Raw genomic sequence first — 26,585 nt, 5'->3', positions numbered from 1 at the left:
AAGTTATTCTCTCTCCTTGGAAGTCCTTCAAGGTGGGTGCTATATCTTATCAGATTTGCGTACTCTACCTTATTGTAGCCTTTACCTTATTGGATTTGCATCTAATTGGAGTTGTACAGATAATACTAAAGCATAGTTTGTTCCTGCACTCCAGGCAGTTGGAGATCAGCTACCCAGCTACGCAGGTGAAGACCATGTTTTTACTGAGGACATACATTTTCCCACACAACCGCTGTGGTTCAGTCTGAAATATCATTCCCGGCTCTTTTAACATTTTAAAGAACAGATGACATGTCAGTTCTTCCATGACTCCCCAAATAGTCCTTCCCTAAAGGAAACTGTCACACCTTCTACAGAGTACTCATTTACTGAGTTACAGATCCTAACAAGTAATTGTGATTCACAGATAAATACTTCAAAACTTCCTCTATGTTAGCCACATAAATTCTTTGCTGAACTATGCACATTAATTGCACAGAAACAAACAAAATACAGGCTTTTCTTTATATCTATAAAACTATATGGTTTCCTTTCCTGATTAAGAAATTAATGTGAAGCTTGAGAGATTATATTTTATTATTCTATTTTATTTTATTATTTTATTATTTATTATTAACTGTCACCACTTGAGTGTTAGAAATTAAACTGAGTGCATGGGGGTGTTAAAAGGTAATTTACTTGCAGCACTTTAGATGAAATACATATTGAAGGCTGGGACATTAAAATACTGCTGGAAACCCTTTAAGCCCCATAACTCATATTCTGAGGTTAAAATTTTACATGCTATACAGAAACAAAGAACATGTCTTATAATCAATGAATAAATCAAATTTTGTGTTTAAGTACAAATATTGTGGTCACAGGCAAATAATTTCAAAGATAACTCTAGAATAATTTAATTTATTATATTGCAATTTGTTGAATCAAATATTGCCTTCATCAGGACAAGTATTATTTACCAAAGCATTTCACTATAATCTTTTAAATTATAATCAATATTAACCTTTGTTATTTAGAACAGAGCTAAAAATAGAGTATGTTTATGCTAGAGTGAATATTTTTCACATTTCGTCACTTTTAGTTTCAGGTCTAACACATTTCAAGTAAGTGATGATTCAAGATTATTTTCCTCCTCAAAGATCATCCATTGAGTTCACAATGCTGAAAATAAGACAGAACAAAAGCACAGAAATAAAGGTAGCTATAACTCTTTTTCCTTTTTTTTTGCGGTACGTGGGCCTCTCACTGTTGTGGCCTCTCCCGTTGTGGAGCACAGGCTCCAGATGCGCAGGCTCAGCAGCCATGGCTCACGGGCCCAGCCACTCTGCGGCATATGGGATCTTCCCAGACCGGGGCACGAACCCGTGTCCCCTGCATCAGCAGGCGGACTCTCAACCAGTGTGCCATCAGGGAAGCCCTAGCTATATCTCTTTATATAGAGTTTTATATCTTACTTGGAAAAATAGAGTGTTTTATATTTTAATTTCCTTCTTTAAGCTTTGAATGTTCATTTGTAGCTTTAGGAGCTAAGGGACATTTTTTCACAAGTGGAATTGGCAAATAACCTACATATTTGACATGTGTCTGAATACCTAACTATTCTGTATTTGTATTCAGCCCTGCAGAAAACAGGAGGACTTGGCCAAATACTGATTCCTTTCAGGGAAGTAAATCACCCTGAGCACAAGGAAGTTTACTTAACTTTAGGCTCCAGGGCATCTGACAGTGAGCAAAATAGACTTTCTCTTAACAATAAATTATTAAAAAGAATTTAAACAAATATTTAGGAAAAATACAAAATTCTTGAATTAACAATGAATAAACAATTTAAAATAGTGAGGCTTTTAAACTTGTCTTTTTGCAATGATTTCAGTCTAATAATGATTCCTTAATGATGTTTATAGGAAGGCTTTTGTATTTCAGTTGTAGATCTAAAAAATATTTAAAAAGAAAATCAAGCCAATGTCATGATTATTCTTTCCTATGAAAAGAAACTGTTGCCAATTTTACTTGTAAATTTGAATGCTTAAGTATTTGCATATAAGCAACATTTTGGGCTTTGGCGTTTTATTTAACAATGTACAAACTGCCCTGTGACAAATCCTAATTTATAAAAATCATGGAGTATAGGAAGAAAGGCCCTTGATTTAAAATATATGGACTACTCAATTTTTGTTAATTATTGCTTTCCAGTTTTACAGAAATAAAGTTACCATGAATGTAGCTTCTCATTTCAATTTGCATCAGAATTTCACTGTGATTTAAAACAAATTTTTTAGTAAGAGATTCAAAATGGTATGTAAGTAATGCTCTAGGGTCTAGATAAACAAAGGGATTAAAGCCTTACATCTGCTTTTATTCTATCTATAAATATATTTTCTTTCTGAAGTCATTAATAAAATCAAATTAACTGTATAATATTTAGATATTCAAATGAGTTCTTCATAATTCTTATGATCTCCTGCTCTGCTGGTGGACCAGATTGCTAACATTCTTTACGCATCTACCATGTTAAATTGATGCTCTTCCCAGGCAAAAATTATATAGGGTCTGAAATTGTTCACAAAAACATTAATGTCTTTAGATCTTATCAGGCCAAAATTGTAGTTTGCTTATTAATGTAGATTTTGTTCTCAAACAGGAAAGTTAAATGGGCGTAGCAGAGTAAATTCGTTAACTGCTCAATAGAATGATAGTCTAAACACAAGTCATCTGGGGGAATGTTTAGATGGGCAGAAAAGAATGCTACAAACTGAAATAAGCATAATGCATAGTAAATTTATTATAAAGAACCCAAACTGATTATGCACTTGTCTGAAACCAAAGAATATACCCAACTGTGCCTGGCAATCTTAAAATTAAGTAATTGGACAGATAAGGGCATATGCCGCACTAGATAATGTCCTGTCTTTCAATCAGTATAATGAGGCACAGGAGCAACCTTTCCATCAAATGGGAACCAGCCTTTATCCCACATAACATATGCTGGCATCTCTTAGAGAGTTGTTATAATGGTACGTGACAAGACAAACATCCCCCTGTTTCAGAAAGTATTTTTATTTTTTTGTAAGGATAAAAAATGTAAATGGCCAATTTTATGAATATTCAATTTTTCAAAAACAGGATGAAATGAAAAACAAATTAAAGAGAAAGTCTGTTGGATTGTATTGTATTAAATATATAAATTATTCCTTTAAGATGATTAAAATTACATGAAATTATATGATCCTCTTTTATGTTAATAAAAATGGAAATATATTGCCAAAAGAGGTGATCAATATTTTCTTATAAGCATATTAAAGCTTAAAATGAGCATTAATGGCATAATAAAAATTTTATTCAGAAAATATTATGCACTAGACAGCACTAACTTTGCTTTCCTTACATGTTTTTAATCATAAAAAATTCATAAGATAAATAATTTCCACTTAGAGATGAGAAACCTGAGGCTCAGAGAGGTTAAGTAACATGCCTCTAATCACAGAGTTTTAAATGATGGAACCAGTATTCTACTAAAGGATCAGTGTCTCAGAGCTTTAATACTGCATACTGCCCTCCTAGAAAATTATTTAGGAATGAAGCTTTTATATTGCAAAGCCCTGAATTTGAATACTAGCTCTGCTTCACATTAACCAAGTGTAATCTTGACTTCTTTGTCTGTAAAATTAGAATAAATAATACCAGTTGCATAAAGTCATTGTGGGAATTAAGTGGAGCAATGCAAGTAGAGAGTTTAGCACTCTGTGATAACATACAGCAAGTGCATAAATGATAGTAGCCACAAAACTTGATTAATAAAGGATCCAAAAATATTTTCTTATGAAAGATTAACAAATGTATTAGAGGTTATAGGATTTATTTTTTCACAACTGAAAGGAAGGCATCATCTTATTATATCACGATTGGGCCAAATCTTGCATTGTGAATAAGACCGTTATCACTTCATATGTTTGTTTTGTGTGTGAAGGCCTTTAAGAGAAGTTATTTTCCAAGTACACTAGAGAGAGAATGAATTCCTTAACAAAATACCATTTGAGCAAACATGTTAGAGGTCATGCTTAATGAAGGTGATGCCAAAAGTTGTTAGTTGAAAGTAACAACCTTACCAAAATTTTAGGTTTGATATCACTAAAACAAATTTTTCCCAGCATTTCTAAAGATAAGAAGACATTAAGGTTGGAAAGCCTTCAGAGTTACATACAAACTACAGGTAGCAAGCACATCAAAAAGTATTCTTATCTTCTAAATATGATACTAAATATAAATTATATTTATAGATTCACAGATGAAAGAATCAGATTGAATCTTTCTTTCTGAAACATGGTTTGCTGTTGCTGTTCTTAAAAACATTTAATTTAATCAAATATACACTGAGATTAAAAAAAAAATCCAAGTTCTTATAATTCTGTCCAGACAATCAACCGAAGTATACTAAAGCAATCATTTTTGAAATAAATAATACATAATTTTTTAGTAACAGAGTTCCTACAACTTTTTGGTAACAGCGGGGAGGGTCTACTCCTATCATCAATGCCAGAGAAAGTATCTTCCCTCCCCATGAACAATGTTGTTTTTGGATCAGAATTAATTCATATTGTGCTAGTCAACAGATCACAGAAAATTAACCAAGCTCAATGAGGTAAAAAAAAGGCCTATATCTGAGATAAGCATGTTATAATTTTTAACTGAAATAAGTTTGCTTAGACCAACTTAATCATTTGATATTTTTGCAATTTTATTTTGAAAATGAATACTTGTTATATCAAAGCAAGTGCATGATTTCTCAGCATGAATTATGTGGTTGAAACCACCAGTCAGATAATGTGCCAGTTCGTTTTTATTTTTGTTTTTCAAGAAAGGGCAACTGTGTTCAGTCCATCACACAGAAACTTCTATTACAAACATAGGAGGCTCTAGGGAATAATCAAAACGAAACAAACACAAGGATCCTGGCTATGTGGTATCTGTGTTCTCTAAAGCTGCAACATATATTACCTCCGTATCCTAATGAGATTTCTGCAAGGCAGAGAAAAAGGAACAATTGTGTTCATTTCACAGGTGGATATAGTAAAACAAAAAACGGTGTTTAAGTCATATCTAGCTCTGTAACTTAGAATGAAATATGAGCTTCTACTAGAATGCAAAAATAAAGGTTCATATAAATGGCTGTGTGTTTAGGAGTCCTGCTTGAGAAAACACCTTTAAGAGAGAAAGTTGAATGTATCAGGTCTGTGTTTGAATTCTGAATCTTGCAAGTAGTTATATTAACCTAGGTAAACTGTTCAGTGTTTCTGAGTCTACTGCCTATTAACGAGCATTGGATTGTAATACCTACCTCAAAATATTATTGTGAGGATTAACTGAAATGTATCTGAAAATGCTCAGCACAGATCAGTATTTTAGTGTTTCTGTTCTTCCTTTATTACAGAATCATCAGTTTTATCTGATAAATTACATGAAATTACATGAAACTTTAAGAGATAATTTATTGATGGCAGTCTCTGTGAATAACTTGGCTTTAAAAACTAATGACAGTACAATTCATAATTCTATTTAGAAGTTAGACCAAGGAATTGACATAGCCAGAAATGTGGATAAGTGATATTAAGATATCACAGCAGAATTTTAATGGCATTCTGTCATCCATTTAAAATATTTTCCCCCAAATAAAGCACTGAAGTTTGGCAAGGTGCAGTAAAAATAAACTCAGAGAGTCTACAAAACATTTTCTTTTTCATAGACAGGGAATAATAAAGAAGAGTTATTATTAGAATCAGAACAATATTTTTGCCTAGAAATTCAAGGGTGAAGGAAAACAGAGTGGGGTATTTCTTGTATAAAAGGCTATTAAAATGGAGTTGGTATTTAGCATAAAAATGTGAACCTAAATTGGAAGAATAGCCATGGTTGAGCTGTGATAAAAGAGCACATTTAGAGTGACACCTAATATTAAAAGAACACATTATAGCTATTTCTGAGATGCTCTGACTCCCCAGGTGGTATAGATCCAAGAGACCCCATCACATTCCCTCCTTACCAGGCTCACCCTGCTCTCCTGCCCATACCCTCCATCCACGTCGCTGTTCGGTTATCCATGTCTTTGAGAGATAAAACAAATTGTGAGCCTTCTAAATCATGGAATCTGCTTAACCATGACTCTGCCCGGTTAAGACTCACAATTTACATTAAAGTTTATATTCTAAACACCAACTTCATTTAAGTGGTGTTCAGTGGATCATATAGTTGCCTCTATTTACGTCTTTTCCATTAATTATGTAAGAATATTCTAAAGCTTTATATTTTCTCTTTTGGTTTTTGACTGTCTTGACACAGAATGCACACACCTGTGTGAGATACATATACACACATTTTTTAGATAAATTACTTTTACCTCAGAGCATTATTTCCAAGTACATTCAATTATATGCTAAAGTGTCACTGAATTTATAAACCTTTTAAATTTTAAAAAGTTTCTTCTACATACCGGCACCATCTGTTTTAATTTTGCTTGATGGTATACTGGGCTCTCCTATACCCAGTGTATTGGTTGCTAGCACACGAAATTCATATTCCATCCACGGGATTAAATCCACTGCTCTTGCTGCCTCCATGTTTCCTTCAATAATCGGAGGATCTAAATAAAATAAATATTAAATAGAGAATATTAGTTGAGTAACATCATTCTTATAATTCTCTCTTTTTATTTTACTGTTTTGAGAAAATGGCACATGTTCCATTGAGTTGAAATAAAAATAAAAAGTAGGAATGACAAAATGTTAAGTTCAAGGGAGTGAGAGGAGAGGTCCTTAATAGATAACACGCTAGAAAGAGCGATATGCACATGGATCATTTATTTATTAAGTACAGGGTGGGAGCACTGAGATTCTGCATTTCTAACCGGCTCCCAGCTCTTGCTTCTGCAGCTCGTCCACTGTCTACAACCCGAACAGCGAGGGGCTGTATTTTGAGGCAAAGGTACAACTTGTGCAGTTAAAATTTTTATGGACTGCCACTGATGTAGTGTATGGGTAGTGAATGATTTATTACTAGGGTACCTGTATGTTTATACTCTTTTGTAGTTAGCTTTTTAGATTTATACCCAAATCCTTTGGGGCACTGATAATAAAGGTTATAATAATTCATTCAGATTTATTAAGTATTTCTCAGAATTGATGCCACTAGATACTAACAGGAAAATTATAACTAAGGGTAAGATACGTTCAAGACTGCTTATTTAATTGAGGTATGATAAAACATACAACCAAGGCAGGATTATACATTATTTTAAGCTCCCCTAAAATATTCTCACATGTGTTTTTAATAATTAACTTACACATACATATGCATGTAAATACCTGTACATCACTTATTGGAAAATGTGTTCCTTTAGGCTTATATATGACTCATTATCTTATTACTCAAGGAATTTTTATCTGGCACTGCAGACCATGAATAAATAGCTTTTTAAGATGTTGTACCCATCATCACAATAAATGTTAAGCATCCCAGTGCCCAGTTTCTACTTTTAGACAAATTCCTAACGGCTCAGACTATCCCATGCCTCACACTGTCATGTGTGGCACGTGTGGCATAACTCTCCTAGACACTAATTTTGCCATCCAGTCTCTTATTTTGTTAAGAATTTGTTTTATATATATTGACATATATTTTTGACTTTCTGATTAAAAGTTTGGCTTTCCTTCTCCTCTGTTTTAATTCTGCTTCTTTATCTCCTGTTTTCTCTACCCCTTCCTCACACCAAATTGGGATTTGTTTGTCTTACTTCGTGTACATAGGAAGTTATTTTAGGTAATTGGAAGAGGGAAGATGAATTTTTGATTTGCAAAGGACTCTTCATGGAGAAAAGGAAAACACAGAGCTGGTTGTTATGACACTGGGTAGAGTGGCCTCCTTCTTCACTAGATGCCTTTTTATGATTTTGAGCCTCCTATAGAAGGAGCCATTGTAGTGGGTTGAATGGTGACTCCCCCCACACAAGAGATATGTCTATGTTCAAATCACCAGAACCTATGAATGTGAGCTTATTTGGAGAAAGGGTCTTGTAGACCATTTTAATTTTAAGACAAATTAAGTTAAGAATCTTTGGATAAGATATCCTGGATTATCTAGATGGGCCCTAAATCCAATGACAAGTGTCCTTATAAAAGAAACACAGCAAAGAGACATATAAAAGAGTGAAATGTGACCACAAAGGCAGAAATTGAAGTGAGGCAGCCACAAGCCAAGGAGTATTTGGAGCCTCTGGAAGCTAGAAGAGGCAAGGAATGGGTTGTTCCCTAAGATCCTTGGAGAAGGTGCAGCCCTTTCAACACCTTAGTTTTGTACTTCTGTTGTTTCAAACCATCAGATCTGTGGTAATGTGTTATGACAGACATAGGGAATTAATACAGAGGTTTAGAGGCTGAAGCTGATGGAAATATTTGTGAGTTTGTGAGTCCGGGGTGTCCAAGTAAAAAAGTATAATAGAAGGGTCAAGGAGGCAGTCTGATCCTCTCTCCTGCTTCTTATGCTGCAAAACCCCAGCACCATTTAAATGCTTGAAGAATGGAAATACGGGAACCATTCTAAAGGGTCCCTCTTGACAAAGGCATGGTGTTCTCACGATGGTAAAGGCTACCCTGGGGCTTCTTCCAAGCAGCTGGGCAGTCAACAAGTAGGGGCAGGTGAAGGCTGGATCAGACAGGAAGAGCCAGATGGATGTGCAGTGAAAACTACAGCTGACAGACTGATTCTGAGCATGTATGAGGATCCAGTATGAAAATATCTCCAAACAAATGGAAGATCAGGAATATGTTCAAAGGGTAGAAATTCATACTTTACTACAGAAAACATTTGGAAGAATGGGGAGAGAAAAAGAAAGAAAAGTCAACTGGTGTCATTTTAGGGTAGGTTTTAGATTCCAGATGAGGAGTAAGGCCTGTGACTAAATGAAGTCTGAGATGAAGAGAGGAAGATGAATAAGCAGAAAGCCTTGGAGTTACAACCATGAGAAGACAGACCTCAGTGGGAAACCCTTGACACAGTGATGCAAACAACTTTCAAAAGGGGAAGCTGGAAGTGGATGTTAGGAAGATGGACTTCCAGAATGTAACTTCCAAATGATTAAGGAAAGAATTTGATATCTATAAGTTAATAATATAGTCTAAAAGGATAGCTAACAGTTGTGAACACCTCTCTTTTTAGAAGAAAACCAATTATGATCATTGTTAATACACACTGACATCAATACTTATGAGAAAATAAGTATCTAAAACAAATAAGTTTTTGACATATCTTTATAATACCCCCTCTATAAAACCATTTATATAAGTAATAGGGCTAACTTAGCAAAAAATGACTAAAGCCAATCATTTTATAAAAATGTATTTAGAATTAAAAATGGCTCTGTATATGGCCTGCTTTCCTTCCCCAGAGGGGGACAGGACTTTGGATGCATACCACATCATAAGAACAGGGTTTAAAAGTTTTCTTTCTAACTTTTTTCCAGTCCAATCTTGAGCTCGGTAGCCCATATCACCACTTTACAACTTGAACTTCAAGACCGGCTATGTCCATACCAGGCCACACCTATAATATGTCTCTATGTTGCCCCTTGTTTGTTCCTGGTTATTATTTATGGACATACATATGTTTCTTTTACTTCTTATTCATGTTTGGGAACCACTCAGTGCCTGGTACACCTAGAATGATGTTTTGTAAGTAGAAGTACTTTATAAATATTTGTAAAAGATACAAATAAACTACAAATACAAAAGTTGTGCTTATTTAGAGTCGACAATGTCTTAATGCAAGAAGCACAACCGTGTGTATAACTTTATTGTCTCCTTCAACCCTGAATCAGGCAGGCAACTTGTAGAAGAAAAGAGGGCACTCTGTTACCTTGTCCCACTACAAAATATCCATGCTCTATGGCTCTTATGCCTGTAGTTAGCTCATAAATCATCCTGCCCTGTCTAAAGCAGAGGGTAGACCTCATCGCCATCCTCTTAAGCTCTCTCCCACCCTCTTTAACTCTGATTTGATCCTTTTCAATTTCTCTCCTCCACTGCTACTGTGTTTTACCTCTAGTACACATTTTTATTTATTTTATTCTGAGCCTTAAATGTCCCTATAAAAGGATTTGTACCTTCTCCAACCCCTTCAGCCCTGGTAGGAACTATTGGATGGATTTTATTTTTCCAAAACCACCCACATAGATAGGTTGGAAGCAAAGGTCATCTTTGCTTTGGAAAGAGATTCTTGCTCCAAGCCAAATGCACAATAATCAGGAGAAGAGGGACTTTGTGTTCCCTCTCTTCAGCCAAGTTCCTTGCAACCTGTTTGCTATTCCTGGAGTCAGAAAGAGAGGAGAGTACTTGGCAAAATAGAGGCAAGTACCAGGAATCAGGACTATGGTCTCAAGTTCCTGAGTTTTAACTGGGTCATTTCTGAGTCAGGCCACTTTTTACAGACAATTTCAGTTTTGGAAATCATATTTTAACTGTATAAAGGCTGTCAGAGGCTTCTTTCTATAAAAAACTAAAATGTTGTATATTAACCTGGTAGCTATTTGAATCTTGGTTTTACTTCTAAGTGTAAATTTCAAGCAAAGGGATACAGAATAAGAGACATACTCCTTACTTTAATATTCAGGTCAAAAGACCCCCTTTAGAAGGTTTTATTTTGATAACCAGCCATGAGTACTAATCTACAGGTCTATTTTCAAATACCTTTAGTCCATAAGGCTCAGAATAAAAAAAATTCTGACTATTCTTTGGAGGAAAAGAGAAGCAAGCCTCATGGGTATCCCAAGGCCAATAGTCACAATTGCCTGGCAACCATGCTTTGTGGTGCTCTGCCTTCAGACCACAACAACTAGTTCCCTGAGCAGCTTCAGAACTAGGCACAATGACCTCCAGACTAAAAAGCAGATGTTTCAAAAATAACTCCAGGCAATATAATCACACCTGTTCTAGATTCTTGGAAGTTGCCATAGTGAGTTCTGCTATTTCCTCGGGGTTTAAATACAGTTTGAACCCTTAGGATCCTCCATCTAAATCTAAAACCCACGTATTTGGAACTATTCAGAAAGAATTACCCACTTGGGGATCTAGCTGAAAAAGTTGGTCCATTGTTTCAGAATGAAAATGGACAATTAAAGGCCTCTCTCTGGCTCTGACACAACTACTCAGTGTGATGTTAGAGGCTCTAGACCCAACCTGTAGATCATCTGGCAGGACTCAGAGAAGAGCCAGAGGTGTGACAATGTTCCTTGCAGAGAAAGAGAATCGGATTGTTCTCTGAATTCCCAGAAAATGTGATTCATTGTTTCTTCTCTATGGAAAGTTTGCATGCTGCCTCATAAAAACCCAGAAGTTTATCTTTGAAATAAGAGCAACAAAAGTGAAGCTATGGAAAGGCAAAAAATAAAACAGTAAATTCTAAAATGTAAATGTCCTACAAGGAGCCTAATGCTTTTTCATTTTTTTAACCTATCAATTTGACAAAGATTTAAAAAGAAAATACTAAGTAAAGGTATGGTGGAAGAGACACTTATATATTGTTGATTGGAATAAAACTTATTCCACCTTTCTACAGCGTAATTTTGTAGTAAGCTCATGGGCTTAAGCATGCGTACACTCAATAATTTAACTCACAAACGTCTATTCTGAGGAAATAATCTAAAATTCAGAGGAACATTTATGTGCCACGACGAAAATTGCAGAGGATTGGTAACAATTAATTCTAGTCTTCCACAAGACAAAACTTTAAATATAAAGACACTTTTCTTCTCCTTTTTCAAGAACATATCTGAGGTTCTCTCAATTGCTCCTCATAGCACAGTTTCCAGGCCATTTTATATTCTGGCCAACATTCCTTTTCCACACAAACACACACACACACACACACACACACACACACACACACACACACACACCCCATCACCAAGAATATTCTATATTTCTTCCTCTGAAAGTAGCAGCACGGAATCCAACACACATTCTAAACGTGACCTGAGCATCTTGTAGAACCCTAGGAATGGTATCAGGTTTCTGTTGTCCATCCCCAAAAATGTTCCAGAGAAGTAATGCTTACAGTTGATTGTTTTAAAGATCTACAGTCTATTATTCTCATTATTCTAAATTTAATCATTGGAATGCTGAAAGTTGGTATCTTTGAAAAATATTTATTGGACACCTTAACTAATTACCTGCATGAAATTGAATTTAATCCTATACCTTCTTTTTTCAGTGGACACCACTGTAAATAAGAACCACGTGATTTTTATTTCTACATTGGCTATAATTTTTTTTTCCACTTCCACTTAGAACACAGTCACAATAACTTTACTGACCAACAAACAGGAAGAACATGCAAGATAATCTACAAAATAATAGTTTTTTTTTAGAGGCCATTGGAGAGCTGAGTTTGTGAAGAAATCCAATGAACTAAAGTCATCATCAGTAGAGTCATGGGGAGAGGAGGATTTAGTCATAGACGTTCATAAGAAAAAGGCAGTTTAACTTTTCATAGATATTTAAAGATAAAGTGCAGTCTGGCATGGCTATTTTGAATCCCTGGGAGCCCCAAATCAAGGAGAGTCCTTACCTGTTGACTAATTCTTTCTCCGTAGGCTTTACCAGATGCATTCAAGAAAGTTCGGAAGCCGGACAAGAGTGCTGAGAGACCACCCTTAAAGGCACAGACACCTCAGATCTGCTCAAATCTAAGAGCACAGCAGGAAAATTGAGACCCTGCATGCACTCTGAGCCTTACACTGGATATAAGTGAGTGCCCACGTGTGGCTGGGTGAGTGGTAAGAGGGTAACAGAGATTTGCCTCCCATCTGAGGAGCAGGTGCTTTGGATCTGTGAAGTCTGAGGGAAGGATAGGAGAACTGAGAAAATTCTCCCCCACCGTCCCAGCACTCTGTGCTTTAGACTGATTATCAGACAACAGCTGTCTGGGGCAGGAGCAGGGGAGGAGCAAGAGCTCTCTCTGTTGTCCAAGCTGGAGAAGAAAGCTGAAGTCTGATAGGAAGACTGGAAAACCTCCAGACATGCAATATGGGGGAAAGGTTGTGATCCTGTACTCAAAACACTTATTAAAGCCTGTATAGAACTGAATTTAACAGCAAAGCTCAGATCATCTCAATGACAGATTAGATTGACTCAACCCCTGAAAGAATGACATGAATTTTCCTGGGAAAAAATATTTACTCAGCCTCTTCTGTTCTTTTACACACAATGTTTGAAAATCAATCAACACACACACACACACACACACACACACACACACACACAGTGTCCACGATCTGTGGAACACATCAAACAATCTAACATATATTTCACTAGAGACCAAGAAGAGCGAGAGTGGGACAGAGGAATATCTAAAGGGATAATGTCTGAGAATTTCCAAGGCTGAAGGAAGATATCACCTCAAAGGTCTAAGATGCCAGTAAACTGCATCTGGATAAATATATTCTCATCAAGCTGAAAAGCAAATACAAAGGGAAATCTTGAGAGCAGCTAGAGAATATGGACACATTAAATACAGGAATATAAGGTAAAAAGAATAGTTGACTTCTTGTCAGAAACAATGAAGGCAAAAAGACAAAGACACTTTATTAAGTGCTCAAAAAAAGCAGCTTAGAACATATATCCAAAAAATCACTTAAATATTAAAAGAAAACTATTTGTTAGTGTAAAAAAAAGCTGAAGGTCTTTGACTTCAGCAACCTGAAGAGTTAGACATGTTAAAAGAAGTTCCTTACTTAGAAAAATTATAACAGATAGAAATCCAGTTCTATAGAAAGCAATGGAAAACCCAGAAATAGAAAATATATTGGTTAAGTATGAAGGACTTAGAAACAACTTTCAGCAACTGAGAATAGAAAAGAACTTCCATCCAAGATGCCCTTTATCACCAGGGGCATAAAGGGGGGAAAAAAGCTGTCAACCAAGAAAATAAAACTACCTTTTAAAAATGAAAGCAAAATAAAGACAGTCCCAGATAAACAAAAACAGAATTTGTTGGGAGCAGACCTGACTTACAAGAAATATTCCAAAAAGTTCTTCAGGCTGAAAGCAGTTGACCATTGACAGTAATTTGAAAAAAACATCCCAAAAAAATAAGGAGCACTGGTAAAGGTAATTATGTAATTAGAAAAGTATAAATACATATTTCTTCTTTCTTCTCTTATCTGATTTAAAGGCCATTGTAGAGAATATCTATTTATCTATCTTTATCTATCTACTTATGCATCTACCCATACACATATACATATGTATAAATGTATATATACAGTGTGTGTATGTAATAAAATTGTGTTGTTGGGCTTACAGCATATAGAAATGTAATATATTTGACATAACTTTAAGGGACAGGTAGAAGCGAAGTTGTATTACAGTAAGAAAATAACATAAGATGATAATTCAAATTGACAGAAACAAATGAGGAGGATCAGAAATGTTAAATATTTAATATGTTACTTAATATAACAAACTATAAATATATACTTGTTTTCCTTTCTTCTCTTAGCTTCTTTAAAAGACATTCAAATTATAGAAAGCAATTTCAGCAGTTTATTGAATTTGCAACATACATAGGTGTATAATATATATAATATAGATGTATGAATAATAATCCATAGCACAAAAAAGGGGCAGAATGGAATAGTGCTAAGAGTAATGTTTCTATATCTCTCTGATATTGTTGGTAAAAATATGAAGTTTATTGTGATAAATTCCATTATACCAGGTAAGCTCTAGAGTAATCATTAAGTTTTTATATTTAGAGAATTTCATTAAATTAGTTGAATTTTTATGCTAGAAAATATTCATTTAATGCAAAAGAAAGCAATAAAGAAGAAATAAAATGACATAAACAAATGGAACATTTAGAAAACAAAAATACAGTGGCAGATATAAATTCAGCTACATCCATGATAATATTAAATATCAATGGATTAAATAATCTAATCAAAAGGCAGAGATTGTCAGACTGGATAAAAAATAAGATCCAACTATATGCTGTCAACAGAAAATATACTTTAGATTCAATATACAAATAGGTTGGCAATTGTAAAAGATATAACATGCAAACAGGTACCATAACAAATTGGAGTGGCTATGCTAATATTAGAAGCATCCTATTTAAATGCAAGTCTTGCCCCCCATCTCCCTTCTCTGTTGTTTATCTTTATCACTAATCACCATGTGACTTATTATATATTTTAATTAGTTGTTTATTATCATCTCTCCTACTAGAATGTAAGCTCCTTGAAGGTAGGGTTGTGGCTTTTCTTTTGACTTTTTTTTTCTCTCTGTTTTATTCAGTGCTGGTCAACTATGTATCTAGGACAGGTTCAGGCCCACAGTGGGAGTTCAATAAATATGTATTTAATGAATGAGCACTATGGGCTCTGATCTAGTTGCTAGGGATAGCACAGTGAATCAAACAAAAGTCTTCCCCCTCATGCAACTTAATTTATAGTGGAAAAATTTTTTTAATGGGAAGCATATTTTAATTGAGCCATATGTTAAGCATAATGTGGTAAGCATGGTAAGAACTAATGGAGATGATTGCAATCATTATTCTTTTTTCAAAGCCAAACCAAATTTTAACCATATGTTTATTTCATTTGCTCTCTAGTATCTATAATTAATGTAAATTTGGCTAGATATAAATTATCATCTATTGTTTTATCATTATCATCCATTTTCATTCTATTTAGAGAAGTAGAAACTGCTCATGCTTTATCAAATATCTATACGGTTTTTAAAATTGTTTTTCAAAAGGTCTGATTTTGCCAAGTATATTTATAGATAATTCTTACACTCACAAGCATAATGTAATAGAAATGTTTCACTTGTTTCTAATTCTTCTGAACTTCATACACTTATGTGGAGAATTACTTAATGGTAAAATATATCCTAAACCCTTGTAACAGATTTCAAGTTTATATTTCATTTATTTCCCATGATAGGAAGAAATTATCAAAAAAAAGAGGTGAATCTAAATTAAAACTTCTCAGGGAGCGAAACAAATAAATTCTGTTATGTTAAGATTAAAGTGAGCAGGTTTAAGATATGCTGGGATTAATTCTTTTTCATTTTTTAAAAAACAGGAACACTCTATTCACTTTTGTTTTTTTTTTTTCTCCCCTCTGGTGACAACTGAGAACATATTTCTATGCCTCTTCTTTATGCATGTAAAAGAAATTCTAACAACTGCAAGTTTGGTTAAAAATATTGTCAACAATGACAAAGATAAACAGGTTATTTTATCAAAACAATCCTCTATCTTCCTTCATGTTCTATGAGAAAATACGCTGATGTGTGATATTTGAAGACAAATGGCAATGGTAATAACTTATACACAAGGAAAAGTACCCACTTGCTCTTAATTAGTTTTTGTCTGTTAGAAAATCTTAATATGAGAGAAAAAAAAAGGTTGAGGTGCTAGACTTCTTTAAAAACCTGTTTTGAGGAAATTCAAGCCAGATAAGAACATATTCAGAAAGTAAAAAGTTATGGTAGTAAGATTTAGGTGCTTAATCTTTATGATTAATTGTACCTTATTTTAGAATGCAGAACTATAGTGCCTATATAATTGGATAAAAAGGGTCATAAATAATAAGTTATAGATGCCATTTTCCAAATCTACCTTCCTTATAATTTTTTCTTAGTACATTTTAGACTTAACACGTAGCTCAAATAAGAAACCCAGGAGACCTCTCTTTGCTTCCCCATTATAGATTTAGACATGCTGCTTCTTCCCCTATAGCTTTAAAACATTTAGTTTGCTGTGGTTTTCTTTACTACTAAAACATTGGGATTGTCTGTTTTAAGAAAATTTTCAGGGTCGATGATAAAATTATTAAAACATCCAGGTTTTTTTTTGTTTGTTTTTGATGAAAGAATTCATCTCAAGGGCTTCCCTGGTGGCGCAGTGGTTGAGAGTCCGCCTGCCGATGCAGGGGACACAGGTTCGTGCCCCGGTCCGGGAAGATCCCACATGCCACGGAGCGGCTGGGCCTGTGAGCCATGGCCGCTGAGCCTGCACGTCTGGAGCCTGTGCTCCGCAACGAGAGAGGCCACAACAATGAGAGGCCCGCGTACCGCAAAAAAAAAAAAAAAAAAAAAAAAAAAATCATCTCAAAATATGAACAGATTAATCAAACAAAAAAAACTCACCTGTCTTTGCATCTTTCCAGTCATCTGAAAGAATAGTCTTGGTCTGGATAGTGTATTTAGATATAGGACTATGATTGTCTGAACCACGGCTCCAAGTAAGTCCCACAGAAGTGGCCCTAATGTCTTCTATTCTCAGACCACCTGGAGGGCCTGGAGGGCCTGAAATGAAAATTTGAGTAATGAATCAATGAATCCCAGCTAGTGAATTAAGTACACATTAGAATACAAAAATGCCCTCTTTGCAATTAATCTAAAGAACATATACACGATGAAATCAGTGGTGTCATAGTCCATTTAAACATAAACTATAAGAAGCAGTAATAATGGTGTTTATGGTTTTTACTAAATGCTTTCGTGATGTCTCTTTTTATGAAAGGAGATAAATTCTGTCCTTTAAAAACGGCATTATTATTATAACAAACATATGATACTCCTTGACTCATAAAATGCATTTGGCATCAAATGAACCTGACATAACAGATTGTAGCATAGCGATAGTTAATGGATGTTTGCTGAATACATGGATCAGAGCTGACAGCACAGTCCAGATATGAGGGTAGTCAGTCGTATGTTTCATTCTGTCTACCCAAAAGGAGGCAGGACATATAATTCTAAACGTTATAGATAATTTATGTTACTTGGAGTAGAAATTTCTGAGAATGCTTGTATGCATCATTTTGGATAATACATTTCATGTTAGTTAAACTAATAGAAATAAATAATATTAAAAGAAATATTTCTATTTATATAAAATGTAGAAAACAACTGTCAATTCAGATAAACGAGGAATGATCTGAAAACATCAAATAATATACTGAAGAGTCTTAGGCCAGAAGAATTATTACTGCAGAACATAAAACAATGTTAAAAATAGGCTTTCAGAGATGCTTCGTAATTCAGTATTAATATTCTTCTCTAAACTGAGAACACTGTTCTGGGTGGTAGAGATGACAAGATAAATGAGACATAACTTTTAGATTTTGAACAGCACTTTGTCTTGAAAAGGGTGAATTGGCCCGGTAAATAAATAACAGTAATAGACAGTAGTGAATGCCAGGATTATGGCATACATGGTATACAAGATACTTATACTTTGCATCATGATTTCTTCTTTGTAAAACTGTAACAAAATGTCCTTTAGGTGGTAATGTGGCATCTATCACTTACAATGCTAAAGAAGGCTCTCAGTTGCCAGAGAACTCCTAGAATAGACATTTCAGACAGTGACATCACTTGTTTTCTTTGTACCAGAAAGGAGGCCATCCCCAACTGAATAGGCATAGTGAGTATAATAATCAACAACTTTTTTAAGTGGCAACTTTTTTTGTTGAAAAAGTATTAAATAAAACAAAGTTTTAATCTTTTAGCTGAAAATAAGTGCCTTCCTATTTAAATGTCAGATCAGATGCTTTGTCTACTTGGCCTTTTTTCTCCGCATGGGCTTTGGTCTTTGCAAAGGTATAGAGAACATCACAAACCTTCACCAATTTCCTTGCGGTTGGTCCCAAGGAGGAAAACGTGTGTGTAGATCGACAAAACTGCATTACTACTAATATTAAAATAACACAGGACACAGCCTATTGATGGTAGTAAATTTTATTTGGAATTAAATAACAAATTAATAAAGGTAAATAAATTTTTGTAAATGTATAATCTGTAATAGTATTCTTGTACTTCCTGATGTTAATTAAAAGTAATAATAATACACCATCACAATTAATGAAAATAGCCACATAAATTATATAAAACACATTTGATATTCAGAAAGAACACATTGTATTTTTCATATGTAAAAAACACATTGAAATACTATGCACATTCTTGATCAGAACCACCAAGTTCCTTATTTCACATGAAGTATCATCCCAAGTCAATTACTGAGTGGAATATTTCAGAGTTTTAAAATTAAAAATTAGAAATGAAAAATAAAAATTTTAAAAGGAAGAGAAAGTCTTATAGTGAAGGCATTCAGACACCTTTTCTGAGCATAAAGTTATGGCATTCAGAAAATGTTAAAGGGAATTTAAGGCAAAATTGCCATAGGTTAGTCTTTTACCATTAAAGTGAAAATCATTTCCCTACTATTATTCTGTGAAGTTCTTTGATGGCAAATGAATGACCTTCGCAAAGTCAGATTAAAGTCACATACTATTAGTGTATTTGTTGGGACATTATATGCATGATAATTTATCCAGTCACCCATTCACTGAAGAACAATATTTTTGAGCAAAAGACTGTAATTATACTTATGCATTTTTTTCTCTGATACATGCCTGGTCTATAGTGAGTTCTTAGTAAATATTTGGTGGAGACATAAATAAATTTATCACATTGACCTTCAGACAGTTCTGTAAACATAACAGTCATTCACAATACAATCTGTATTGAAATACTGTATCATCATAAGAAGGTGAAATTGAGAAAACAAATGGAAAGGAGTTGGTTGATATTCCCAAAACCACTGTGTGGCAATATTATTTGGTAATGGCTCACTTTGATATAAAGTAGATTTTTCCATCTAGTAATTAAATACAAATATCCCCCAGAAAATACCTGAGAGAAAATATACTATTAAAGAACAGAGATTTTAGAGTTAAAAAAGGCTTGACTTTAAATCCAGTTCCTTGATCTATCTTGGGCAAGTTTCTCAAATTTACTCAACTTTCATTTTCTCATCTATAAAATAGGAGTAATAAAAATTGACCAGATAGGATTGTTGTTAGGATTGAAAAAAAACCTTTAAAGAATGTAGTGTTAGGCCTGGTCCACAGGAAGTCCTTAGTAAATTTTAGCTATTAATGTTATTATTGTTACACCTGTAAGAGCTTTCTGGGCATCTGAACTATAGGACAGGAGTAATACTTGTTAATAATTAACAGGGATTTGTTTACCCGATTGTTCATTTATCACTTGTTTCCACTCAAAAGTAAGGTATTTCTAGTAAATTTGATGGAGGTGAGGAATGGCTGGGGATGTGAAGGCCCTCTAATGTATACTAAGGAATCAAGATGCAGAAAAAATAGAGTGGTTCTATGGAGACAAACTGGGCCAGCCCTGCACTGTCTCCCAGAAGGAAGGTTTTCTAAGCAGTGTAGCTGATGTTACTTGTTCAGATTTTCTGTTCAGAATGGAGAAAAAAGTGTTGTGGTAGAAAATGAAATAATGCAGCCACTAGTTCCTCAGCACAAAGGCAGGCATTTAGGAACTGGCAGTCCTTCTGATTCTTTCTTCAGTGACAAAAAAGCAATACATAATTCTGACTCAGAGTCTGTTTGTTTCTTTTTTAAGCTCTCATCACTGTGCAAACACTTTCAAGAAATCTTTAAGGAAAGAATTGAAGCTAGGGAAAATGTAAGCGAATAGACAGCTAGATACAGGTTATTTCACTATTACTCTATCGGTATACCTTTCCAGTTTCTTAGGTGTCCTCAGGCAGATAGCTAATGATTGCTAAGAACACTATATATACCAAATTTAAATTATCATGAAACAGAGAAATTGGTCAGAGGGAAAGGACCTTTGGAATTTGACCTGTATTTTAAATGCATAAGTATATTAGATGACAGATTATTTTATTCATCCATTTTTTTCTGTCTTTTGTTTTTATCATTAATGATCCATAGTGGGAATAAAAAAAGAAGGAACTGGAATATTTCTCTGACTAACCCTGCAAAGGCTTTTCATCAGTTCTCACTATTAGTAAATACTAAAGGAGTTGGAAAGAGAAGAAAATGAGAAAAAGAGATAGGAAGGAGGGGATAAAAAGTTATTCCAAGTATGCTTTTTGGTTTTAGTTTTTATGAATATGGTTTTATCTATACTACTTGCATACTCCCCATGCCCTGGAGTTCTGATATTCATTTTATTAAGCTTATGTATCATGTCCATAAAACAGTGCTGCTATTTTTGTTTTCCGATTCTTCCAAATGCTGACAGATGTCGTTAAGTGTGGACATCACTAACTGTGTTAGGCCTGTCCAGCTGACTAAATTCCTCCTTTATAAATTAACAGTACAGACTTCAATGTTGATTCTTTACATCTTCTTTTCCTTTTCAATATCATAGTGTTCAACCACTACCTTTCTGTACTTCTTCAGGTAGAGGCTGCCACTATGGACTGTTCTTCCTTTTTTATTTGCATTACCTTCTATCTTTCAATTCTTGTTTTTCACCATTATAACCTTTCTCTCTGGCTTTAAATATCTCTCTCAGAGATTACTGACTGAGAAAGCTCCAAAAAATCTCACCTATGGGGGATAATTAGTAGTCTATCAAGATCCTTGTTAGTGTTATGTTTCTACATTGTGAGTTCTTCAAAATCAGGCAAAAGGAGTCTATAATTACTGAGGCTTTTTTCTGTCACTTTTTTTTTTACATAGTGGAGGCTTTGGAAATAGCCAGAATGGTCCTTTATCATCTGTGGTTCAATGCAGTTTCACTGGCCACATCCATATTCTCTTTTCCTAAATTTTTCTAGGTTCTCAATGTTTTTACTATTAAATCACTGACTACAGGCAAATATTGAAAACATTTGGCTATGTAATGCAGGTCACACACACTTTAGAGATCACTGAAGCCAATACCTGTACATTTTACAAAACGTTGCTGCAGTTCAGAAAGGTTATTGCCAGAATGAAACAGTTGGTCTGTGACAGTACAGAAAAAGACAAGAGACTGAGTTTCCTGGTACAACCCAGGCAAAGCGAGAAGAAGCCCGTTTGAAATTCAAATCATGCAGCCCAAACGTGTCTGTCCACAAAAAGCCTGCAGAGAACTACCTGATAACTAGCACATTTATACTGTGCTTCTCTTGGATTTGCCTGCATTTTTAAAAAAGTATGAACTCATAAGAGCATAAAATGTTAGTGAATCCAAAAAAGGAAATTTATATTGTTTATTTTAATAAAAGTAATATATTTTACTAAGTAAGGAAATTTATATTGTCTATTTTAATAAAAGTAGTATATTTTACTAAGTCCTTATTATATCTGAGTCATTGCTAAATCTTTTATAATTATTACAAATAATGCTATGATGTAGGCACTATTATTTTCACTATTTTACAAATGAGGATACCCAGATATGGACAGATTAAATAAAATAGCCACAGTCATCCAGCTAGCAAACGGCAAAGCTAAGACTTGAACTCAACTGATTTGCCATGAGACTTTTCATTAACTATAGTAAAAACAATCATTTAAAAACAGCATTAGCAGCTTCAAATTCAAAAATGGTATTTACTGCTTTTTTTTAGAGACCTTTTTTGTTGGGGAGAATATGAATTACTTGGGCACTAGTGCATATTGTGAGTAAAATGACAAAAACTGCGATATATTGACTGCAGCTTTTTAAATCATTTTGTGATCTGTTAATTCAGATAAGTGAAGGTAAAGATATCACCCATTTATAAATTCCTACTACATGCCTAGTTTTTTTTTATTATCATGAAGGGATTTGCTAAACTTTCCTGAATTTTACTAGTGTTTTTAGAAAAAAATACCTATGTGTGAACAAAATACAGATGTGATTTCCACTCAGTTTTCTTTCACATGTAAAGTAATTAGAAGGAAAAATGAACATAAATACAATTATTTCTCAATTCTGCCATTTCTTCTTTAGGAATGTAGTAACACTCAGTGAAGTAGTTTTTAGACATTTGAGGAAAAATAGCAGGAAAAAAATTTTCAAAATGATTATTCACACATTATAAGCTGACTGTATTTTCTTAATCAATAACTGAGACTAATTTTCCCATAAGTCCAGTGGGATAGAAGATTTGAAACTGGGATCCTCCAGGATTAAACACGATGGATGCATAGTACCCATGACTATACCCCAGGCGTCACTTGAGTCAGCGCCAATACTTAGGCAGTAACCCTAACGCACCTTCTCCCTCCAAAAGGCTGACTGGCTCTCTAAATACCTGTAGTTAGAACTGGACCCCAAAAAACTGCTGGTCCTTCTTGGACTCCACTCCGCATAGCACACATTTAATGCAAGGCTTGGCACTAAGCAGGAAAGACATCTCAGTGTCATCTTATTTCCATTTGTAATTACTCCATAAGTAATTAAAAGCAAAGCACCACATATGAGTATCTCGTGGTTCACTGTTTATTTTTACCAAAAGAGCAAATTTTAATGAAAAGTTTAAATGTTAAGAAAACAAAAAACTTTCAGTACAAATTATCATCCCTTTTAAAATAAAATAATCTGAAAATAACAATGCTGAAACAACATCAGTTATTATCAAGGCACATGGCTTCTTCTTTACCAAAACATGTCAGTTAGAGTCTCTTTATTACTACATGCCCGTTCTTGCTCTGAAAATTAGTTAAGACAACAGCTTTATTATAAGGTAATAAAACACAAATTTGTGTGCTCTTGTTAAAGTGTTAAGACTGTACTAAGATGAAACTGAATATTAAACATCTCTACCATTTAATAGGAATATAGTAGTTTTTCAACCTCTAAAATTGGTATTTTAACCTCTTACATTGTTAAAAATGAACATAGATCACTATTAGAAATGAGAATGAGGATAAAGGAGCTAAATGAATCTATGTAATTCTAGTTGATATTGAAGCAGTTTATCTAAACAAAAATATTCTCCTTTTCCTGCCACTTGTCATAATTGTTATGTGGTTTCCTTTCTAATTTTTATTCTGTCTTTCCAAAACTATATTCCTATCTGATCTTGATGGTATACTTTCAGTGATGGACTATGGACCACAATGCTCGTTTATGCACATCTCCATGGCAACATTTATGGATATGTGACAATTTTGAATTATTTTAAAATATCTTATTAAAATGACAGTTGCCCTAGATCTCCAGTCTAAATCCTAAGATGCTTCCTTCTATGACAATAATTAACACTAGAAAATGAAAAATGGTGGAAATAAGTAACATTTTGAGCCAGAGGCATGTATTCCTTTACGATGACTAATCAATTATTTTTTAACTACATACATATTTAGGGGTCATTACATATCTCTCAAAGCTTTCCTAAGAGTTCTTCCAACCACAGATGGGAATTTTAGAGTTACTAAATGAGAAGTTCATATAATATCCCACCCTTAACCATAAACCTGTTTAAGAAGAGCAAATTATTTCTTGTGAAGAAATAAGAATTTTAAGCATGTCTCTTTGACCAAAGGGCAGAAATGAAAATATTTTCAAATAATGAAATTCAAGCAGTTCCAGAAAGAATTATATACACTTCAATTTTAATCTGCCATTTCTGTTCATGTCCTTCCAAAAAGTCTTGACCTTCCTCTCAAAACAAAAGATCCAAGAAGGCTGATGCTAGGAGTTAACAGAATTAAATATGCATACGTGCTGTTAATGGCTTAGTCATCTTCACTTAAATCTTGCTACTGAGATGACAGTTTTCTCCACATGCTGACCAATTTCACTTCCCAGTCCCAGGAATTGTTCCAAAAACCTTACAGAGCCATGGGTGGTCTTCAGTTGTTTATTGCTGCTTTTGATCTTTTCTTGCCAAAGAATATATATGGCACCAGGATACAAAAGGCCACTGGAATAATGCCCCTTAGCTTACATCCTAATTAAGATGACTCATTAGTGAATTTGACAACAACAGTGTTCATTACCTGCTTGGGTAAATCAAACAGTCCATTCAGTGGCAACACTCCTGTATTATAATTCACCAGTTCTTCATTTTTTTTTTCAGATAATGAGCTAATTTCTGAGATATGTAATTTCAAAGAAAAACAGGATATGAAAACACGAAAATTTTACTTGGCCATTATATGATGTACTGGGTTAGTTCAGTAGGCATTTTTCAGATATTAATGAAGCTATACAATTATATTTTAAAATATCATTCTGCTCAAAGTATGTTTAGATGTTCAAAAGGGAAAAAAAATCCTCTAAGAACTAAATTTTGGCAGGGGGAACTGCAGAAGCTACAAGATTGAGTTAATTAGTAAAATCTAATATAATATGTTAAAAAAAAAAAAAAAAGGTTTTCCCACAAAGAGTGAGTGTCAACGATCACCAGGTTGGAGGCAGGCTTGCACAGACGGGGAGAAAAGGATCCGCCATGTTTTTCTCTCCATCTTTTCTGTTTTTACCTGCAAGAGGAAAGATCAAGGCTGAAGGGCAAGTGTGGATGCCCATTTAGGAGCAGGAAGCCATATACTTCAGGAATTTGCCAAGTATCCTTAATGGGTAAGTTGAAATAATGAACAAAGAAAAACATCTTCTAGACACTGTAGATGGGAGTCCAAAAAGGAGAAGGCTGAAGTGACAAGCTTTGGCCCAATCAAACCTGTTTCCCTCAGAAACAGTGACTGACTTTGTAAGGAACAAGAGTTGTAACTGGATCCCTTCCTCCCCTTAAAAAAAAACCTCAAATTCCTAGAGCCTTTGTAATTCCACTCCACATAGTACAAGTCTACCTACCCAAACCTATGCTCATGCCTTCAAGGCTTCTAAGTAAGAAAAAAATCCTGAGGATAAATTTAAGCAGTGATTTATGAAATTTAATCAGAGGTTGGGGCTGGAAGTCATGGGAACCTGTGTCTTGATTAATATTATATTTATTGTTTATGTCTATATAGACGTTAATAGCAAAAGGGAGGGAAGTAAAAGAAAATGTTTATAGAAAGTCATCATGGGCAACGTGTGAACTGGAGCTGTTCTTCTCTTTCATAAATATGGACTCTGAGGCTTATGATGATTAACCGACTGGCCTAAGACCACAGGTTATTCAGCAAGTGAAGTGCATTTCTAATCTATGTTTGCCTAATGCCAAAAGCCACACATTTTCCATTGTGCCATGCGGATCTTTTAATGACTATATGCATATATTAGTATAACTATATTATTATAGAAAAGTATGGTATTAACAAGATGATCATCCTCCTATGTTCCCTAAACATAACTAGGGATAGTTTGATTATTATAATTGGACCACTTTGTAACTACTAGTGCCCCCTTAGTTATAGTTATTTAAGTAGGAGAAATAGTATCTAGGAAAACTGCTGACTGCTTATTGCAAATTTAGTCCTATGATAAATGGTAACAAAGGTCACCAAAACGCACTTGTCTCTTACATTTGTCTTTCAAACATAAGAGATTTCCAAGTCTTTTGATGAGAATTGAAATTGCTAATTTTAAATATATTCTTTTTTTCTCCCTTTTAAATGAAGTTTTGGTAGTTTTGTGGAGAGAGGGGGCTGTGAACAGTCACACAGGGAGCCTCCCCAAACTGTTGCACATTGGAGTGCCATTTCTTGAATTAGTAACAGAGGCTTCCAACCTCTGCAGGAACATATCAAACAGTGGTCCTCCAACTTGTTTAAACCACAAACATCAGAAGTACCTGGTGTGTTCCAAACAGGGACAGTCCCTTGCCCCAGA

General features: G+C 34.4%; 1 protein-coding gene across 2 annotated transcripts in view; it reads right to left on the bottom strand.

Moving 5' to 3' along the window:
- CNTN1 (contactin 1) overlaps positions 1–26,585 on the bottom strand; it is a 232,829-nt gene that overhangs the window by 68,926 nt on the left and 137,318 nt on the right. The window contains exons 16-17 of one of the 2 annotated variants that reach the window (XM_060024589.1): positions 17,199–17,357; positions 6,485–6,634 (exon numbers count right to left, since the gene is read on the bottom strand). In XM_060024589.1, the coding sequence (XP_059880572.1) occupies positions 6,485–6,634; positions 17,199–17,357 (309 nt within the window). Of the gene's footprint in view, positions 1–6,484; positions 6,635–17,198; positions 17,358–23,300; positions 25,295–26,585 lie in introns of those variants that run through there. The other variant, XM_060024588.1, reaches the window with a different exon arrangement.

The sequence above is a fragment of the Delphinus delphis genome, chromosome 11, assembly GCF_949987515.2.
Source record: "Delphinus delphis chromosome 11, mDelDel1.2, whole genome shotgun sequence".
NCBI classification, from domain to species: Eukaryota; Metazoa; Chordata; class Mammalia; order Artiodactyla; family Delphinidae; genus Delphinus; species Delphinus delphis.
This window is presented reverse-complemented; position numbering and strand designations above follow the sequence as displayed.